The sequence below is a fragment of the Tripterygium wilfordii genome, chromosome 10 (genome assembly GCF_013401445.1).
Source record: "Tripterygium wilfordii isolate XIE 37 chromosome 10, ASM1340144v1, whole genome shotgun sequence".
Lineage (NCBI taxonomy): Eukaryota > Viridiplantae > Streptophyta > Magnoliopsida > Celastrales > Celastraceae > Tripterygium > Tripterygium wilfordii.
In genome coordinates this window covers 4,331,312-4,353,777 of record NC_052241.1, presented here as the reverse complement: position 1 = coordinate 4,353,777, position 22,466 = coordinate 4,331,312, and the positions used below count along the sequence as shown (strand labels likewise).

At 40.5% G+C, this 22,466-nt stretch overlaps 3 protein-coding genes across 3 annotated transcripts; 2 read left to right on the top strand and 1 right to left on the bottom strand.

Annotated features, from left to right (window-relative positions):
* The first annotated feature begins 1,807 nt into the window (after positions 1 to 1,807).
* LOC120007271 lies at positions 1,808 to 2,686 on the top strand. The gene has a single exon (XM_038857472.1). It carries the CDS (start codon positions 1,808 to 1,810, stop codon positions 2,684 to 2,686), a length of 879 nt encoding a protein of 292 aa, XP_038713400.1.
* A 63-nt stretch (positions 2,687 to 2,749) lies between these two features.
* On the top strand, positions 2,750 to 5,865 carry LOC120007270. Its single transcript, XM_038857471.1, has 8 exons — positions 2,750 to 3,052; positions 3,158 to 3,305; positions 3,351 to 3,498; positions 3,588 to 3,838; positions 3,895 to 3,964; positions 4,133 to 5,125; positions 5,239 to 5,302; positions 5,407 to 5,865. The coding sequence occupies exons 1-8, from the start codon at positions 2,750 to 2,752 to the stop codon at positions 5,863 to 5,865; spliced, it is 2,436 nt and encodes an 811-aa protein (XP_038713399.1).
* Positions 5,866 to 13,028: 7,163 nt separating this feature from the next.
* Positions 13,029 to 15,663, bottom strand: LOC120007269 (polygalacturonase-like). Its single transcript, XM_038857470.1, has 5 exons — positions 15,505 to 15,663; positions 14,188 to 14,613; positions 13,800 to 14,089; positions 13,487 to 13,715; positions 13,029 to 13,247 (listed from the first exon to the last, which is right to left on the bottom strand). The coding sequence occupies exons 1-5, from the start codon at positions 15,661 to 15,663 to the stop codon at positions 13,029 to 13,031; spliced, it is 1,323 nt and encodes a 440-aa protein (XP_038713398.1).
* Positions 15,664 to 22,466: the final 6,803 nt, after the last annotated feature.

Below are 22,466 nucleotides of genomic sequence, written 5' to 3'. Positions count from 1 at the left end.
CAAAAACTGTTGGCCTGAAATAGTTTGACACATGGGTGGATACTCACGTATGGACACCGTTTAGATCGGCCCAAATATGCTCCTGATGGCTAGCTTGACTTAGTTATTAAGTAAGCCCAAGGCCCATATAGGGATTGAGTATAAAGGGGCTCTAAGGCCATGATGTATTGGAGTTGTCAAATTAAGCCATAGGCCCAATCGCGGCCCAATGAAGAAGTTCATCGGTACGGTCAACACGTGCTGATCACGTGATTAGAGAGACTATAAATAGAGGAGGGGTCCTCCTCATTTACTCTCTCAACTACATGGTATCTCTCTCTCTCTCTCTCTCTAAAAGCCTTTCACTTCTCTCACTTAAAGTATCTCCCACCGTTCACTGACTTGACCGTCGGAGCTTGTTCGGCCGACACCACACCGGTGCTCAAGTTTGACGGTCAACCTACTTTGATCTTGCAGGGTTGTCATAGGCCTCGATCGACGACAACAAATTGATTGTAGATTTTAGCGTCTACAATTTGGCGCCCACCGTGGGGCCTTGACAATCATTCGGCTAGATCATTTACTTCCAGACGACTCTCCAACTCATCATGTCTTCGGACGATTCAATTGATTTCACTACTCAATTGGCTGCGTTGAAGGCTCAAATGGCGGAAGACAAGGCTGCAGCAAAGGCCGAGAGTGCCTCCGTCTGGGTAGAAAACATCGCCTTGAGGAGTAAAGTAGAGCAGTTGATGGCCCAGCTCTCACGCCGCCTCCGACCTCATAGGTCCGTCTCAATATCGGCTCGATGCAGTCACTGGACTCTCCCAATCCAGTTGAAACTTCTTGTCAGCCACGATCTCAGTCATTCAATATGCCACACCTCCCCTTGTCGGTTGGCGAACAATCTAATGCCTATCATGGACTTCCTTCGCCCCCACCAACTCGTCCAACCATGATAACTAGTGCTGGACTGTCATACTCTGAGGGTTTATCTGATGCCCAGAGACTAACCGAAGTCGAGAGGTTCCTCAGACGACTTCCCGGAGTTCCGGTGCCAATTAGGAAAAGCCTGCCCGACAGTTATTCTGATTCTCCATTCGCCGATCGCATTGCTTCGGTGGAAATGGTGAAAAAATTTCATCTCCCTAACATGGGCTCCTTCGATGGCACCAGCGATCCGGACGACCATATGGCTCAGTATAGACAAAGGATGCTCACCCTCACTGTGCAGAGGGAATCTCGTTAAGCATGCATGTGCAAGGCATTTGGATGTTGTCTCAACGGTCCAGCACTACAATGGTTCATTAACCTCCCTAATGCTTCGATCAATTCGTTCACCCAACTGACAGATCTTTTCATAGAGCAGTTTGCTAGCAGCAGGAGGTTACCCAAAGCTTCGGACGATCTTTATAAAGTCAGACGCGGGTCGGAGGAATCTCTTCGCTCTTATATTGGTCGCTTCTTAGAGGAGAAGGTGCTGATCCCTAGTTGCAACGTGGAGACAGCTGTCACAGCTTTCAAAAAGGGTTTGCCACCCTCCAACGAACTCTATAAGGAGTTGACGAAGTTCCCATGCACCAACATGGAGGATGCGCTAGCTTGCGCGTGGGCCCAGGTAAAATGGGATGAAGATGAAAGCAATCAACCACAACCCCCGATCAGGAGAGGGGTCAGACATGCTGGGGTCGGCAAGGACCAATGCCAGGACCATCGACCTCGAGGGTCCGATCGATCACTCCATGACAGACGACAATACGATCGATCTCGATCTGTATCAGCCGATTTTTGAAAACCGGAATACTCGTTTAATATTGAACCGACCGAAATGATCTCCACTCTCAAGAGCTTGGGAAACAAGGTGCAGTGGCCCAGGAAAATGAGGTCCCCGGTAGATCGTCGAGACTCGTCAAAATGGTGCGACTTCCACCAAGACCATGGCCACACCACTCGGGATTGTCGATGTTTACACGATGAAGTTATCGAGTTGTTGAACCGTGGGCACCTTAAAGACGTGTTGACCGAAAAAGGTAAGGAGACCATGGCCAAAAGGAATGAGCGAGAGCTGACTCCACCGGCTCACCCGAAGCCAAAGGGGTCAGTCGGAGTCATTATCGCTGGATCTGAGATCAGTGGCATATCGCATTCAGCTGCAAAGAGAAATGCCCGGAAGGCTGTAAACCCAATCCTACGATCGACTGAACCTGTCATACCGCCATCCAGACAGATTATAAGTTTCATTGAAGCCGCGCAATTACTCAATCCATATCACGATGCTTTGGTAATCTCTATTCTTGTTGCTAATTACACTATTAAGCGTGTCTTAGTTGACAATGGCAGCTCGACGAATGTCTTCTTCCTAAGCTGTCTCAAAGCAATGGAAATCGATGAATCCCATATCATTGGTCAGTCAACAATACTCCTGGGGTTCAGCGGAGAGCAGGTCTACAGCCTGGGCGAGATCGCCTTGCCACTTTATACCGAAGGAATAAATCTCAACACTAACTTCGTGGTGTTGAATAGCTCTTCTCGGTATAACATCATACTCGGTCGACCGTGGATCCACGAGATGAAAGCGGTACCTTCAACGTACCATCAGCTGATACGTTTTCCTATAAAATGGGGGGTCAAAGAGATTAGGGGAGAACAACTTGTTTCACGGAACTGTTACACCAGTGCCTTGAGAGGGAAAACAAATTACTTATAGCAATTACAACAACTGACGACCTCGGAAGACCAAGCTGCTATAGTCGACCGAGGTTCGCCAGACATGGAGGAATTAGATGACATTCAGATCCATCCAGACTATCCAAATCACAAAGTACAGATCGGTGCACACCTCGAATATGATATTCGAGCTAAGCTGATTGAATTTCTTACAGAGAATCAGGATTGCTTCGCATGGTCACACGCCGATATGGTAGGGATAGATCCAGAAGTTGTTGTCCATCGACTCCGGGTCGACCCGAATCACGAGCCTGTCAGACAGAAAAGAAGGAAGTTTGCGCCCGAGCTTAATCGTATCATAAACGATGAAGTTCAAAAGCTTATCGACGTAGGCTCCGTTCGTGAGGTTCAATATCCGGATTGGTTGGCGAATGTTGTGGTTGTCAAAAAGAAAATTGGAAAATGGAGAGTCTGTATCGACTTCACTGATTTGAACAAAGCATGTCCAAAGGATCCTTTCCCTCTCCCGCACATCGACATACTGGTTGATTCTACTGCCGGGCATGAACTCCTCAGCTTCATGGATGCCTTCTCAGGCTACAACCAAATTCTCATGCATCCGGACGATCAGGAGAAAACCTCATTCATAACTAAAAGAGGTATTTTCTGTTATAAAGTTATGCCTTTTGGTTTGAAAAATGCAGGATCAACATACCAAAGGTTGGTAAACAAAATGTTCACCGCTATGCTGGGCAAAACTATGGAAGTCTACATTGATGATATGCTAGTGAAATCATTGAAAGCTGAATCCCATCTGGAGCACTTGCGAGAGGCATTCGAAGTGCTCCGAAAGTATAACATGAAGCTCAACCCAACCAAGTGTTCTTTTGGGGTGTCGGCCGAAAAGTTCCTTGGTTTCATGGTGACTCAGTGGGGGATAGAAGCAAATCCGGATCAAATTCGGTCGGTCCTCCATATCCTATCTCCGATATCAGGAAGGACGTGCAAAAGCTGACCGGAAGAGTAGTGGCCCTAAGCAGATTCATCTCACGCTCATCCGACGGGTGCCACAACTTTTTTAGTATTCTTCACAAAAACAAGGACTTTGAATGGTCGGTCGAGTTGGAAGAAGCCTTGCGACAACTGAAACATTATTTGGTATCGGCACCATTACTTTCCAAGCCAAAGCAGGGTGAGTCACTTCTATTATATCTTACAGTTTCTGAAACGACGTTAGTGCTGTTTTAGTCAGGGAGGAAGACGGTCGACAGTTGCCGGTCTACTATGTCAGCAAAAGCCTACTTGATGCAGAAACAAGGTACTCCCAACTTGAAAAGTTAGCCCTAGCACTTCTAGTGGCCGCCCGAAAATTACTTCCATATTTCCAATGTCACCCGATCGTTGTTGTTACAACCTTTCCGTTGCGTAACATACTCCACAAGCCCGAATTATCTGGCTGATTAACAAAATGGGCCGTGGAACTCAGTGAACATGACATTGTGTTCCAACCCCGGACGACGATGAAGTCTCAAGTGTTGGCTGACTTTGTAGCTGACTTTACTCCACCAATCGAGGCCCAAGCGAAGCACGAGTTGTTGTGTCTAACAGAGCATCCAGAAGGGACGTGGTTTCTCTCGGTTGATGGTTCCAGCAACATGAACGGAAGCGGGCTCGGAGTCGTTCTCACTTCACCCTCTGGGGAAATAATGCAGCAGTCCATCCGTTGTGGGTTTCGAGCTACCAACAACGAAGCTGAATACGAAGCTCTTATTGCTGGATTGGAGCTTGCAAAAGAACTTAAGGTAAGAAAAATTTTTGTTCGGTCGGATTCACAGTTGGTCGTTAATCAATTACTTGGGACTTATCAGGCTCGCGGAGCCAACATGATGACATATTTGGAGTTAGCAAAGAAGCTTCGAGACTCGTTCGAGGAATTCGTTATAGCGCAAGTGCCACGTCTCGAAAACTCGCATGCTGATGCACTAGCTAACTTGGGATTTGCCCTACAGAAAAACGAGCCACAAATTATACCAGTTGTACACCTCGAAGTCCTGGCAACCGAGGATGTTGATAAAGTCCTTACAATTTTCACCGAAGACAGCTGGATGACCCCCTTGATCAAGTACATTGACAAAGGAGAGTTGCTGCTCGACAAGAAAGCAGCCCGACGACTCAGGGCGGGAGCTGTTCGGTTCACCATTTACGATGGTCAGCTTTATAGGAAGTCGTACTCCGGTCCATTGCTCCGCTGCGTAACTACTAGGCAAGGTGGAGACATTCTTTTAGAATTACACGAGGGAGAGTGGGGAAACCATTCAAGTGGAAGAAGTCTGGCCAATCGAACCCTAACGAGCGGCTACTTTTGGCCTACGATGCGAGCAGATGCTGCTAACTTCGTCCGACTATGCTCGCACCATGGCCCTTCATGCATTGGGGAATGGATATTGTTGGCAAATTGCGGGTCGCCTCCAGACAAAGGGTATACGTCCTGGTCCTAACGGATTACTTCACAAAGTGGGTCGAGGTAGAAGATTTTAAGCAAGTCCGGGACCATGAGGTGAAGACATTTATATGGAAAAACATTATCTGTAGGTTCGGCATTCCAAAGAAGATAACGACCGACAATGGCTCCCAATTCCTGAGCGATAAATTTCAAGTTTTTTGCAACAATTATGGAATCAAGCTACACTACTCCACTCCGCGCAACCCCCAATCGAACGGACATGCTGAGTCCTCCAACAAAACTATCATACTTTGAAGAAAAGGCTCGAGGATGCCAAAGGCAAATGGGCGGAGGAGATACTGGGAGTATTGTGGTCGTATCGAACGACGGCCAAAACTCCGACAGGGGAAACTCCATTTTCACTTGTATATGGGTCGGAAGAGGTCATTCCCGTCGAGATCGGGCTCCCCTCAGCCAGATGTCAATGGATTAGCCAGAGTTCGAATGACGAATTGCTAGAGAAGAATCTTGACACGATTGACGAACTCAGAGAGGAAGCAAGGATTCGAACGGCAATCTATCAGCAAAAGATGGCGCATCACTATAACAAAAATGTTAGAACCCGAATATTTCGAGTTGGAGACTTTGTACTTAGAAAAGTCTTTCAGAACACCAAAGAGCATGGGGCAGGAAAACTTGGGAAGGACCCTATCAGATTAGGGAAGTTGTCGGACGAGGAGCATACAAGCTTACATCCAAAGACGGTTGGAAATTGAACAACAGTTGGAATGCTATCCATCTCAAGTTGTATCATTTTTAAGTAAATGAAATCCCTACTTTTGTTATAATCTCGTTCAAACGATTAAAATAAACGTACGTCAGACAACTAGTACAACCACTATTATCAATACGATCGAAACTGATATTAAGAAAATAAACCGATGATCAATACGATCGAAACTGATATTAAGAAAATAAATCGATGTCCAAAATTACATCACCAAAAACACACTTTCACTTGATTAACCAAAAAATCCTAAGTATTCTATGCCAGAAACCGGACGACACCAAGCCGTGACACAAACCGGTCAAATACAGCTGAAGTTCATCTAACGTTCAGGCCGAAGGGGGAGCGTCACCGTCGCCATCATTTGCATCATCAGCATCATCATCCTCCTCTTTGTCCTTAGCAAACATTTTCAAATACTCCTCATGATTGCGAATATGCAGGTCGACATCCCATTAAGAGGATTTCCCCTCCTTGAACTCCCTCATCAAATTTCCGGTCGTACAAATGATCGCATCATCAACAGTAGATTCCAACTGCTTCCTCAAGTCGGCAACCTCATCGTCTGAGGATTTTTTACTGGCCATCAAGGATTGGACCTGAGATTTGAGGTCTTCAATCTCTTTCTCCAGCAACCCTGTTTTCTCTTCAAGAATCTTTGCATTGGCAATTGCTGCACACTCCTTTTTCTTTCGCAATGAAACTTCGGCCGACAGCTCTCGAATTTTGACCGAAGCATTTAAGTATTTTTGCTTCATTACCCCATACTACTCAGGCATATAAAGGCAGCTTTCAAAAACCTACATCGGAAGGAATTGCTTTTAAACGCATGCTTTTCGGAGGTCAAAACGATGTAATATATAGATCGACGAAAACATACCTGAAAGGCACGGGTGGCACTAAAATCTGCAATACTCTCGGTCGTAAAGTCCGTCAACTCTTCCACGTCGGCCGGAAACACTAGGCCACTCGCTGCAGTCATAAACGCGGCAGGATCGCCAAAGGCAGATGTCCCCTCAGGAAAGGTAAATACTACGTTGCCAGGCAAATCATCCAACTCTTTTGCTTTCCTTTTTGGCCTAGCTTCGTGAGGACGCTCGACTTCCACCACATCGTGATCTCCTGGTTCCACAGTGTCTGCTACTTTGTCCGTTGCCTTCTTTCCACCGTTTCTCCTGGAGGACTTGTCCTTTTTAGCCTCCTGAGCATCCTTTTTTCTCCCTCAAATGCATCCGTAGCTTTTTTGACATCAACAGGGCCAACCATCGTGTCGTCTGACAATCCTTTTTCAGCTACATTCAAATTTCAGAGAAAAGAAAATTGGTATCCCAACAGTTCGCACGATCTTGCAATACATAAAACAGTACTTAAATCTTTAAGCTTAGGCACGGGGATACCTTCTCGAATATGTTCAACGTGTGACCACAAAGAACTCCTACGCAAGTTTGATTCCTTCAAGATATCCTTCCAGTCCCTTTGCTTGACAGTTAGATCCCCGATAAAACTGCTGAAAGCCCGTTCGAAATTACCACAATCAGGTCTCGTGCTCAGATTCCCTACAAAAGTAAAAATATAAGTCTCAATCAGTTAATTGCGTGCGAAGCAAACAGTAAAATGCACTTACTAGCTTTTCTCCAGAAAAAGGGATTCTCATCCGATCCGCCAGGACCAAAAACCATCTCCCCTCGAACCCAAAAAAAATTGAAAGTATACCGACCGGGATCACCCGGATGCTCTTTCAGGTAGTAGCAATTCAATAACTCCTTGTACCCGAATGGACGTCCCAGCCTTTCGCTAAGGCATTCGACCGCAAGCAAAAGTCTCCATCCATTCGGCATAAGCTGGGACGGAGCGATAAGGAAAAAACGCAGTACGTCCCGCGCTAACTGCGGTATTGGAAAACGAAGACCCAACTTAAAAGGAGCCTCGTACATAGCGATCCAGCCCGGTACCTCCCAGTCAACCCTTTGGTAAAACGCTGGAGCTTTTACCTTGACTCCGGCCGGAAATTTGTAGCAATATTTCAGCCTTGAAACATCATTTCCTCTGAGTGCTGGAGCATCTGTATTCACTAAAAAGTTAAGTGGCCTTCCATCAACCTAGATCGACTCGGCCCCAATAGTAGGGAGGGCTTGACCCCCGTCTGGGTCAGTTTCCTCAACTAATTCAGCATACCGCAACCTAGACTTATGGTGAGTTTTCCTTCGACGGAGAATGACATTTAAAGGAGTCGGCCAGCTTGGCCCAGGCTCATCTTCTTCCATGCCTTCCTTGGCTAATGTCACCGTACTGTCCGCTACGTTATAAAGAGGGGCATAATCCTCGACGAGCGAGCTGAATCTCTTATTTTCCCTTAGCTCATCCAAATCAGACTCTTTTAGATTAGCAATCTCTTCTAACTGCGAAGAGGAGGTCATCGAATCCGACACCGAAAACCTAGATATAACGGAAAAGAAAATCCCAAACACCGACGGAGAAGGCCAGGCACGAACTGGCTAAAAGGGTCCGAAACTCAACCAAATAACGCTAGAAAGAATGATGAAACTGACAAAACGACAGTAACTACAGAGAAAAGGCAAGAAAATCACCTGGAACGTGGAGAAGAATGGTACCAAAACAAGGGGAACCATGAACAAGACAAGCAGGAAACTTTGGAGAAGACAGGAGAAATTATCCTCACAATTTATAAAAGGTATCGCGAGATACGAAGATCATTCATTGCCTGATGATGATTACTTCGGGAGAAGAAATGGCGACACCTCTCCTCCCCCGCTATAAATGCTCTGACAAAACGTGTGAGAAAGGGAATGTATTAAATACCCCTAGACCGTAGGCTTGCCTGGGGTAACCCTGCGTCAGAAACTGACAGTTGCAATTAATTTAAAGATCTCTCCAGATACTTTCAAGCCCAAGAGGCCAGGGACATTCGTCCAAACTAACAACTAGACCCGTGAGAGTCTAACGTTCAAGCCCAAGAGGCCAGGGACTTTCGTCCGAACGAACAACTAGACCCGTGAGACTCTAACGTTCAAAGCCCAAGAGGTCAGGGACATTCGTTTGAACGAACAACTAGACCCGAGAGAGTCTAACGTTCAGGCCCAAAAGGCCAGGGACATTCATCCGAACCAACGAATTTGATGAGGGCAACCAGACGATCTATTCCAAATAGCTGCTGATCTCCAACCAACGACTTGACTACTCTCAAAGTCATGGAACTTGACTCCGAGAGTGGGGGACAAAATGTATGGGCCAAAAACTGTTGGACCGAAATAGTTTGACACATGGGTGGATACCCACGTATGGGCCCTGTTTAGATCGGCCCAAGTATGCTCCTGATGGCCAACTTGACTTAGATATTAAGTAAGCCCAAGGCCCATATAGGGATTGAGTATAAAGGGGCTCTAAGGCCATGATGTCTTGTAGTTGTCAAATTAAGCCATAGGCCCAATCGCGGCCCAATGAAGAAGTCCATCCGTACAGTCAACACGTGCTGACCACGTGATTAGAGAGACTATAAATAGGGGAGGGGTCCTCCTCATTTACTCTCTCAACTACATGGTATCTCTCTCTCTCTCTCTCTAAAAGCCTTTCACTTCTCTTACTTAAAGTATTTCCCACCGTTTCAGTCGACACCACACCGGTGTTCAAGTTTGACGGTCAACCTTCTTTGATCTTGTAGGGTTGCCATAGGCCTCGATCGACGACAACAAATTGATTGTAGATTTTAGCGTCTACAATTCGTGACTCTAGTAATTGGAAGGTCAAATTTGAACACAACGAGAAATCGTAGGTTTGAACCAGAATCTCTGGTCGATTCGGCCAAATAATGAACCAGAATTCACCGATGAAAAAGAAGTTCGAGTTGGTTTTTCCAAAAAATTCGAAATCTGGGTGATTGCTTAATTGTGCATTTGAAGCAAACCCACTTGGATTTAAATAGAAGAATGGAGAATTTGATTTCATTGTCTCTCATTTTGACGTGATGGCACAACAATTTTGACATGATCTTCACATGAAGAATTGACTCCAGATTCATTTAAGAACTAGTTGCATACTCGTGCTTCGCGCGACACATAATTAATTTGAAAAATAAAGATTTTTGATAATTTTTCTATAATTTGTTACCATGATAAACAACAGAGCTTGAATTATAGAACATAGAGATAAATGTGAGATAAACAAATAACTACAATACATTTTTCTCAATATGTTAAGAAATAATTTTCTAAGAGTAGCGAAAAATTTGATGCATAAGGAAAAAATATGCTTAGAGTTTAGCAATTCTTGTTTGCTCTGTTTTTTTCTCCAAAGTGGTAAAGGTCACCAAAAATATGTGTATGGACAACATTCTATGCATAATAGTAAATGGACAAATTATGAATCTCATTCTAAACTTGAGTACTCAGTAGCGTCAACAAAGCGAAAATATGTGTCCCCATTTATTTACGCGACTAAAAGGTAAAACTAAAAGGTTTTTAAAAGTGACAAAGTTTGAAGTGCAATTCACTTCACAAAGATTTTAATTATAATGCGAGTACATTCAGTAGCAAGATAATAGCACTGTCATATATAACATGACATTATTGAATTGTAACATATGGTTGATCATATGAGGCGGAAAAGACATGATGATTGAAAGCGTTTCTTAATACAACTTCAATTTAATTTAATTTAATTTTTTTACATGTGGCAAGAGTTTGAGCCATACAGAAGCAAATGTTACAGCTTCTAAAGCATTTCAGTATTTTGTAATACACTTATCTTAATTATATGATTATGATTATGATTGTTCAATTGCTTAGCCATAACTTTTCATTATTTTACATTTTTTAATCACTTTTTGTTGTTTCTATTAGTATTTATGCACATTTAATTGGTTATCATTGTAATAACATTGATTTTCCAGTAATTAACATCTTTAATATTATGTGTTATTTAATTTTTGATGGATCTTTATTATTAGTATTGATGGTTTTTCCATAATTAAGAAGAAGCTTTTTACCTCTATTTTAGCTATTCTTCACAATTTAAGGGGAGACATCCTTGAGGCCTTCATTTTATATATATAAATTGAAAGTAAGAATAAGAATAAACGCAATAAGACTGCATTTACATTAGTGGGGTTTTTTTTTTTCCATTAGTAAGAGCATCTCCAACAAGGGTTCTATAATTGCGTATATAAATTGCACTATACATACTCAAAAAGTCATTTATATACCCTGTTACATACTTTGATAAAAACTCACTCCAACAATAAGATAAAAAAGTTCATCAAAAAAAAAAAAGGTATAAAAGGCAGTGTTGTGAGAACCGGACCATGTCGGCCAATGAACTGGCCGTCAAGCCGGCACGGTCCTACAAGAATACATGTTATGCAATAGACCCGGGAAAAGCCGTTTGAACCGGACGGAATTCTATTGAATTGCAAACCCGACCAGTTTTGATTGAACCATTGCATATTATTGAAAAAAGGAAATCAATTAAATAATTAATAAAAATGAATTATTAAAGTATTAACTATTAAACACAGTAATACAACACTAACGTGTCTAAGTGTAACATTAAGATCATTACATCAATAAAAGACACTCTAATTCTAAATGGTAAGTTCTTACGAGTTGACTAAAAGTCTAAAACGAAAACTGAAACTAAAAGTCTAAAAGAGTAAAATACTAAAATCTTATAATAAACTAAAATCCCTAAAAAGTAAAAATCAAAATCCCTAATTTGTTAAAGCAATTTCGTTCGCGACTTTGGTGTTCAGTCTCACTTCGCCGTTTCACATTCAAGCGAATCCAGCCTCCACCGTCGTCGTCTTCTCTAGTCTCAACTATCCTCTACGCAATCGCGACTTTGGTGCTTCCCCTTCCACTATCTATCGTCGTCTCCAGAGTTCAGTCTCCACTTCACACGACTTCCTCAGCCACTTCTCTTTTCATTGCCCGTAAGTTCACTTCTGTAACTCTGTATTTGCTTAAATTAGTTAATTGTTGTGTTGGTAGTTGTTAATAAGGCAGTTTGGTTTCTGTTATTTGTTTTGTTCAAGCAGTAACCTGTAAGAATGTTCAAGTCTTGAAGAGTTGAAGTGGTCAATCTGCTCCAGCCTCCAGCTCTGTCAACAATAGGTAACTTCTTAATTCCTAATTGGATTCCTCTGCTACACCCTCAACCAATGAATCCATTCCATCAACAAATACTTCTGTTAGTAATAGATCTAGTGCTAGTAGAGAGAAAATTGATCCAACATGGGAGCATTGTAAGGAAATTTTTGAAGCAGGAGGTAAAAAGTTAATGTGCTTTTATTGCAATAATATCTATAGGGGTGGTGGTATTAGTAGATTTAAAAAACATCTGGCGGGGATAAAAGGAGAAGTTGAGGTTTGTAGGAAAGTACAAGTTGATGTACGCTTTCAAATTCAGCAGTATATTGGAGGTTTTGCATCAAAAAAAAGAAGGGCATAAGAAATATATGAGGAGAATAATCCATATGGGCAGGAAGAACACATGTGTTTAGATGATGATGTCCAAGAAATTGATCATCCTCACATACCTCCATCTCCTTCTATGGACAATGGTAAAAGAAATAGTGGTAAGGGCTTGAACGACCCAAAAGAAAAGTAAAATGGTTCAATGGACTTGTTTTCCAAAGTGGGTGGACTATTTTAAGACTAATCCCAACAGCTTTGAAAAGTTAATTTACCTTTTAGGATAAACATGTCGTGGACCAATAAAAAACTTCCTAACAGTATTAAATCCTTACTGAAATGATCAATGCTACAAACTCTCAATTCATGTGATATGTGGGATAATTATTGATTATAAACACACATGTAGAAACCTTTTAACATTCAACAATTTCACATGGATTTGAGGTAAAATTGGGGGTCTAAAAACGAAACAGTAAATCAAGCGTACAATGGCCTGGAATGTATTAGAAATTAGGAAGAAAAAAGATTAAACCATTTTATATTTGTCACATAGTATCATCGTTCAAACAGATAGCTGTTTTGGAAATTAATGCCACAAATGCTTATGTAACCGTGGGAACAACAATACCAAACGTTTATTATAAGAAAATATACATAAGAAGTCTGTGCAGAAGGTGTACATATATACAAAAGAATTCCATTCAACTTCCTACTAACTACTTTATTATAAACAACTATCTGGCTTAACCAACCCCAGCGTCTTCCCTACTGCATTGGCACATGATGATTGAGCTGCCCGATTCATGTAAGTCAAGTGTACATTTTGCAATTTTATGTTTGTGCATGGGTATTTAGAGCTACAATCCAACATTATAGCTATTGATGTCGCTGATGAACCTCGGATTCCTTGATACATCACGTCATTGATTCTGACACCCGAAACCTGCAATTGAAAGATGATGTAAGAACGATGGATTATTTGATATGATATTCATGCTAGCAACTCAAAAAAGAATACTAATGGTCTCAGTGTTTTTTGTCTTATCTATCCCAAATGATGGAACATATGCCTATGATCCATGTGAAATCGTGTACCCACATGATTCATATCAAAGCATTTGGGATAGTTGGGACAAAAACCATTGAGATCCGTAAGACTGCTGACTAAGACATCCAATGTACCCGATTAGGGCACTTTAGATTATGTGGGCAATAATGTTGGTCTATGATGATAGGGTTTTGAACATTCTGCATAACTGCACCAATGAATCTAACCCCTTGAACAAATCCATTGCTGGGCCTGGCCCATGACTTTATTCTGAACCCATTTGTACTGCCACTAAAAATGGTTCTCTTCACTGTTACATTTTGTACCCCTTCTTCATCCAATTCCTTGCCCAAGCTTCCAATACTGCAATGACCAACAAATGTGATTAAATACAAGATCAGATGCATATCAAACCAATCATGGACTGCTGTAAGTACAATTAGCTACCTAATTCCATGGCCCGGCCCACACGTGACATGTTCTATCCACAAGTTCTTGGTACCAGGCCCAATAGAGATGCAATCATCCCCAGTTTTGATAGAAGAAGATATGATCTCAACATTTGTGGAATACTGGACATGGATGCCATCAGTATTGGGACTGTCCCCTGCCGCTATGACTTTAGCTCTTTCAATGTGCACATTTTGACAGCCATTGATCACAATGTGAAACATTTGGCTGTTAATCGACATCAATCCACTTATCTGAATATTGTTTGAATTTGTGAAGCTCAATGTCTGCACCCAAATTCATTAATAAATCAATACCAAAACACTATAAAATAAAATCAAATAATAATCCAAAATTAAGGGAAAAAGAAGGGATAGTACAGTACCGTAGCTCCATTAGGGCAGTTGTTGCTTCTTGGGCCCAATTTACAAGCCCACAAGAGTGAACCTCCAGCATCAAGAGCTCCACCTAAAATGGAAACACCACTCACTCCTTCAAAACTAAGCCAACTCTTAGCTTTCCCTAATACATTATAATCCGCAGGAGCCACAAGCGTTCCATCGACTCGGAAAGCGATGTCAGAGCTCTTGCACACTCCTTTGAAGACCATAGATCCAACCATGTACCTTCCTTTGGGGACATAGATCACCGTTGATTTATTAGAACCACAGGCATCGCTCCATGCATCAAGAAATGCTTGCGTTGAGTCCTTCACGCCATTTGGTTTGGCTCCATAGCTTAACACATTGTATGTAATTGGTGCTGAGAAGGAGGGTTTCGATACAAATACAATGAAGAGAAGTGCAATACACTATGAAGATTAAACCTAGAAAAAGTTGCCATTTCTTTTTTATGATTGAGAAGCATCGATGGTTGTGATTTGATGGTGTTATTGGAATATGGACAAAGAAGATGAAATGCGTTATAGGTTTTGATGGTGAAGAAGTTGAAGAGGGGGTCAGGTATTTATACGTTAAAAACTATTAAGTATTAAGTAATATGTGCATGATTTAAGGCTTAAGAAATGGTAATTAATGTGATTGAAAGATAGCTGCGGTGCGTGAACTGAAACTAGACCTTACCAATTTCTTTTGCCTTTTATATGGATTACGTAGGTTTAGTTCGAATGAATGTACAAAAGTACAAATGTAAGAAAACGTAGGGTTTTTGTTGCATATATATATGTATATATTCATATAAATTAAAAGAGTTACGTGGAAAGCCAGGGTCTTGAATAAAATTTGACTAGAAGTAGAGTCAAATCATGTAACGGAAGACTAATACAACCAAAATTCATTGATGATGAATGCATATATATTGCATGCAAAACACAACACTGGACAGCAGCCTCCTTGCTTTGTATCAAATGAAAAACATAAAACTATTCAACAACGGAACAACCTAAATTGACTTATGTGCAAATTGTTTAATATATTCCGAGGCGGAGCAGAAGCCGTTAACGTGAAGTTTAGTCAATGCAGAAGAACATAGAGGTGAAGCTGAGGCCGCCTGATGGTTAAAGAAAGAAATTTGAGTGGGCCCATCCGCCCATGCCCGGGAAGTGTAGACCCGAAAGTTTGTAATCAATGAAATGTCAAACGACGCCTTTGAGAATCCTACAACCTCATGGATTTATTTCAAGAAAATATCCCGCCTGCCCTCACATGAACCCATGACATCTTGATGATGGGAGAGTAAGTACCCAAGAGGTCATGGGTTCGAGTTGGCGGGAGAATGGACTAACTGGTGCATAGGTGGCCAGAGCGGACAGTTCCTTGGTGGGCGAAAAATATCCACCACATGTACGATCTAGTGCATGTGTGCTTGCCTCAATTTCCTTCTTTTGTTCCTTTCTTCTCATGCCTAAATGACAAGCTATGTGTTTTAAAGTTTGATACCCCTCAAAACTTATATGTTTCATGTGCAATAGAAAGACCATATTCTCCCACTGAAGTGACTAATTGATCAAGACATGTAATGAAAAAAAAATCCCAACTGGGCCTTAATCAAGATTCGGGGTTGTTGCTCAGTGACCTTAATTTGGGCACATATTGAATTTTTTTTTGTATAGAACAAGCAATTTGATCATGACTGAGAACCCAAAAAAGTTCCAAATGAGCCTTCATCAAGATGTGGACAAGCAATGAGGTTTTGTAAGTTTGTGTAACATGCTGTTAATACCCAAAATCAGATTAAAGAAACATCTGAATGTCAAATATGATATACAGAACTAACGAGAGATGACTTGATCGGAAATTAATATTCGACTAGATTAGGTATATATGTGTTCAAAGTTCGATTCCCACTGCACAAACTTATTTCTCTGCGTATTCCCAAAAAAGAGTATGATATATAGAATCAATTCCATCCACATGAATAACCTACTCTCCCCCACCAATCCATACGATTAGAAAATTATAATCAGACCACAACAGATATAGTCTAACAGCACCGAAAATGATTAGAACAGTAACCATTTCATCCATACGATTCCAATAACTTAGAACAATGCTGCCAAGGTCGGGTTGAATTTTTTTTCATGATTTGCACGTCCTAATTTGAGGTAGGCGCCAGCATGTTTGTTGCCAACCCCCAAGCCCCAATCATTTCCTTTTATATATAGATACATGTTCGCAATGTATAATTATAATCAGACCACAACAGATACCATTTATCCCACCGACAGCCAGAGTAATATTATTAAGAAAATAATAAATGAATAATCTATATATACATACATATATATATATATATATATATAATATTTAAAAAACTGAATTCGCACATGGGCGCAGCAAGGAATTTTTGTGAGTGGGCGAGAAGTTGGCGGGGCTTCAGGGACAATGTCCCCAAAAATATTTTAGGATTATATTGAAAAATTAACTAATTTCTCATTAATTATATAACAAAATTAAAATATCACGAAATGTATATAAACCATGTACAGAAAAATATATATATACTTCCAAATGAATACAATTGTAATGTAATTCGACGATTCTTCTTATTCTGAAAATGTCGTATAATAGACTCCTCATCAACTTGTTTTAAAAAAGTCTCTTTCAATGAAAACAACCATACATATTATTCAACCATGCATCAACGGTTTCTGAGACCCTTGAGAGGCATACAACGGAGGCAGGGGAAGGAACAAATCAATGAAAGAGGCGAAGGGGAAAACATTCGCAAGTTTGAAAATTTTAGGGTAGGTCAAATTATGAAATTACTAGAATACTCCTAGACAAGTTTGGAAAAATTGAGTGTAGGCAAGAGCATACCCTTGACTATACATGGCTCCGCCCCTAAATTCGCATGTTAGAATTTATGCCTCGCATCATGTCATATGGTAATAGACAATTAAAAAAAATAATACAATTTATATGCTAATTGTGTTTGGACCATGGCTTCCTTTTGATTTATGCCAAACGCACATAAAAATAGCATTGTATACAGTATTTCGGTAACATTTTAACCAACATTTTCAGATTGTTTCTTCAACTAGCATTTTAATAGTACTGCACATATACTATCCAAATTGATTTCCAAGCTAACCTCTTATAAAGATATATATGGCATACCAAGATGATTATAATTCTATGCGGATTATATATATATATATAATGAGAAAATCTCCTATGAGATCTTAAAATAGGGATAGGGGGGCTCCAATTCTCCTCCAAAATTGTGTTAAATCATGAATTAAAATGTGTGATTAAATATTTTGGTGTTCATAATGTTATAATATAATTGTTTTGGGAAAAAAATTAAAATACTAAATTTTAAGCCCTAAACCTTAAATCATAATCTCTAAACCCCAAATATTAAAAAATAAGTTGTAAACCTTAAGCTGCATCAAACTGAGGAGGAGGGGGAGAACACACAACCTTCATCATTGTCAATAAATTGGCTTGTCTCCATGATTGCCAAGAACTTCTATGTTCAATAAAGGTTTGAGTCGTTTGACCAATTGAGTCAATATATATAAGCTGGTTCACATCAAGAGAAGACTTACTATGCATAATTTTATTCTGAATCATCCAAAATATTATCAAACAAAATTCGAGCTTGCACTTGAAAGTTTGCACCAGCTCTAAAGGAATTTTAAGCCATTGGGCAGGAAATAAAAGGGCCCTAATCCATTGAATGAGGGATCTTTTAACATACGTACGAAGAAGTATCTATAGGCCAAAAACATTATCGCCAACAAATCCTACTAGCAATGGCAACCCACAAAGAGATGTATTACTGTCTGTGGCTCGGTATGATCATACAATGATCATGATCAGATAGTCTCAAAATACCACCAATTCACTGTAGATCTTGAATATATAATCGCTGAAAAATCAAATTAAATTATTTGATGTGGGACACCTACAGTCTTGAGAAACCAAAGAGAGGTAAACATTTGGAAAGTCTTGAACACTGGTGGGATGTCTTCCAAAGAAACTCCGACGATCAAATTAGTAATCGGAATTGCTTCAGGCAAGATGTAATTAAGTGCATCAAGAATGCAATATGCAAGGTAATTGATAGGAAAATGGTCTAAGGTTTTGGCAAGTAAAGGTAAGTATTTAGGTTATGTGGTGCCCATGTTTCATCCTCCCCTCTATGAGAAAGGATTAGAGTATTTATAGTAATATTTTGGGCAGTTGAGAACGTAAGTCACGTGAATGCAAATTACGAGCCAGTTATAGGACAAATTAATTTTAATAATAAATTAAATTTAGAGGTCTTTACCTTAAAGGACAAAAATTAAAAATTGTATTCCAACAAGGAAAACCTGAAAAAAACTTTAGAAAAAAATGACAAAGCCTACCAACAAACCAAAATATCCTTTCTCCTTCTTCCTTGCGCCAACCATATAGGAACACTACAAGAAAACAGCTATTTAGCGACGGATTTTTGTGACGGATTTTTTTTCCGTCGCAAATTATTGATTTTGCGACGGAATATTCTGAAATTTCCGTCACTAAAGTTTGGTGAAATTTTAAGAAGATTTTGCAACGGATTTTGCGACGGAAATTTCCGATGCAAAAAAAGCCGTCGCAAATTCCGTTGCAGTTAAACGCGCGAATTCCCGCCATCATTTGCAACAGATTTAGCAACGGAATTTAGCAACGGATTTCGCAACGACATAAAATTCCGTCACTAAATCCTATCCTCTGACATAAGAATCTACTTTTTCTGGCACAAATTAGCGACAACAATAATTCCGTTGAAAATTCCGTCGCTAAATCTTATCCTCTGACACAATAATCTACTTTTTCTAACACAAATTAGCGATACACAATTCCGTTGCAAATTCCGTTGCTAAATCCTATCCTCTGACACAAGAATCTCCTTTTTCCTGACACAAATTAGCGACGGAAATGATTTCGTTGCAAATTCCGTTGCAAATTCTTATCCTCTGACACAAGAATTTACTTTCTCTGACACAAATTAACGATGGAAATGATTCCGTTGCAAATTCCGTCGCTAATATGTCATAAAATTATTTTAGTATATCGTTGCTGTCTCTTTTTTGCTCGTTTCTCTCTTTGTTCATTCTGTTCTTCCCCTTCTTCCTCCTTGCTACATCGTTGCTGCCCCTTTTTTTGCCCATTTCTCTCTTTGTTCATTTTGTTCTTCCCCTTCATCCTCCTTGCTACATCTTTTTCCTTTGATAATGGAGGTTCCTGAGTCTCGTAAATGGATGTACAACAGGGTCGGTCCCAATCGAATGGGACCTAGAGATGAGTTTTTTAGTGGTGTTGAAGAGTTCATTTCTTATGCATGTGGAAATAATCCACGATTTGTGGACACAGGAACTATAAGGTGTCCATGCGTGAGGTGTAAATGCACAAGATTTCAAGGGTTGGATGATATAAGGGTGCACTTATACAGAAAAGGTTTTCAGCCTGGATATCATTACTGGACAGCTCATGGTGAAGAAATGCCTGAAATTCCCACTATGGTGACTATCGATGTGGAAGCAGATGCTGTAAATTATTATTGGCAAGACAATAATCGAGATAATTTCAATACATACGAGCAGATGGTGATGGACGCTGCTGGACCTTCAGTTAGGAATGAGTTCTTACAAGGAGAAGATAACAACCAATATGTTGTGCCGGAACCTCCTAATCCAGATGCACAAGCTTTCTTTGACATGTTGTCTGCTGCACAAGCTCCGCTATGGGACGGATGCGAGTCACACTCAGAGTTGTCAGCTGCGATGAGGTTATTAAGCATTAAAGCTGACTATAATATGCCCCAAGGTTGTTTCGATGACGTTGTTCATCTAATGAAAGAGACTATGCCGGAAGATAATAGGATGCCTGCAGACTTCTATCAAACCAAGAAGTTGGTGTCTAAACTCGGACTTGGGTATCAACGAATCGATTGCTGTACAAATGGTTGTATGATATACTATAAGGATGACGCGAATGAGAGGCAGTGCAAATTTTCCGAGGCAGACCGTTATAAACCTCGGAGAATTGGACGAAGAAATTACAAGGATATTCCAGTTAAACGTATGTGGTACCTGCCTCTGATTCCCAGACTTCAGAGGCTTTATAGTTCAACAGTTACAGCAAAGGAGATGAGATGGCATTATGAGCATCGAAGCGAGTCCAACAACCTGTGTCATCCATCAGATGGAGAAGCATGGAAACACTTTGACAGAACATATCAAGATTTTGCTTCAGACCCGCGAAATATAAGATTAGGTTTGTGTGCGGATGGATTCACTCCTTTTGGACAATCTGGTAAGAACTATTCATGTTGGCCTGTCATTTTGACGCCTTATAATTTATCGCCTGGGATGTGCATGAAAAGGGAGTTTATGTTCCTGACAATAATCATTCCGGGTCCTCAAAATCCGAAGAGCAAAATTGATGTTTATCTACAACCTCTAATAGATGAGCTCAATCAGTTATGGTGCGAAGGTGTGATAACCTACGATGTGCACATGAAAGAAAATTTTGTTATGAGAGCTGCATTGATGTGGACTATCAATGACTTTCCTGCCTATGGTATGCTGTCTGGATGGATGACTCAGGGGAAATTAGCATGTCCTTACTGCATGGAGCGTTCAAAGGCATTTACCTTGAAAAATGGTAGAAAAAATTCGTGGTTTGATTGTCACAGACAATTTTTGGATACGACACATCCTTTTAGGCGGAACAAGGATGCATTTTTCAAAAATCGAATTGAGAGATCAGAACCTCCTCCACGTTTGTCAGGGGAAGAAGTATTGGCACGAGTTTTGAACTTTCCAAAGATCACTGATACGGGCCTATTATCATTGCCCGGATATGGCCAAGAACATAATTGGACCAAGAAGAGCATCTTCTGGGATTTGCCTTACTGGCATAATAATCAAATACGACATAACCTAGATGTCATGCATATTGAGAAGAACGTCTTTGATAACGTTTTCAATACGTGTATGGACATTAAGGGGAAAACAAAGGATAATGTTAAGTCGCGATTGGACCTTCCCTTTTACTGTAAACGCAGAGTTTTAGAGTTGGTGGAGAATGGCAACGGTAAATCTCTCAAACCGAAAGCACAATTTTGTCTCAACATGGAGCAGAAAAGGGATGTTTGTCATTGGGTCTCCAGTTTGAAGTTGCCAGACGGCTATGCCTCCAACCTCGGCAGATGTGTAGACATGAGAGAAGGAAAGTTGTTCGGGATGAAAAGTCATGACTGTCATGTTTTCATGGAGCGACTTCTTCCAATTGCATTTAGGGCATTGCCGGAGCCCATTTGGGCTGCCATTACTGAGTTGAGTCACTTTTGTAGAGATATTTGTTCAACTACATTGCGTGAGGATCAATTGATCATCATGGAGGCGAATATTCCTGTGATCCTTTCTAAATTTGAGCGTATATTTCCCCCATCTTTCTTTGATTCTATGGAACATCTCCTTATACATCTACCATTCGAAGCAAGGATGGGTGGGCCTGTACAATACAGATGGATGTATCCTTTTGAAAGGTATTTTTACTTATATTATATGATTTGTTATATTATTATGCATATGTCAATTGAATTAATATTGTGTTCGATTGACTTTTGTTATAGGTTCCTTCACTTTTTAAAGAAGAAGGTTAAAAATAAATCTCGTGTAGAAGGATCTATTTGTGAAGCATATATTGTCGAAGAGACATCTACATTTGTTTCGTATTATTTTGAACCACATGTGAGCTCTCGACGAACCAGAGTGCCTCGAAATGATGACGGTGGTACTTTCAACCTGGAATTCCCTACCATTTCGATCTTCAATCAACCTGATCGTCTTGCTGGTGAGGCTGGTAGGCGTTACCTCACTGATAAAGAATATGATGCAGCAACATTATACGTGTTTCTGAATTGTGATATTGTCCAACCTTTTATAAAGTAAGCTACTATTAAATTATATTGGAATTATAAAGTGATGTTAATTTAATCGAACGATTGATGTGAATTTTATATATGTTTGCAGCTTGTTTACAGGTTTCGTACGAGCATCAGCACCTACATTATCAGATGACGAAGTTGACTATGAAATTGAGAAGGGTTTCGCATCATGGTTTAGACAGTATGTAAGTATCTATCAGTTGTCGTTACAAGACACTATTTTATTTCGCTGGAATGATATATTATGAATTAACTTATCCCTTTTATGTTTAAGGTTTA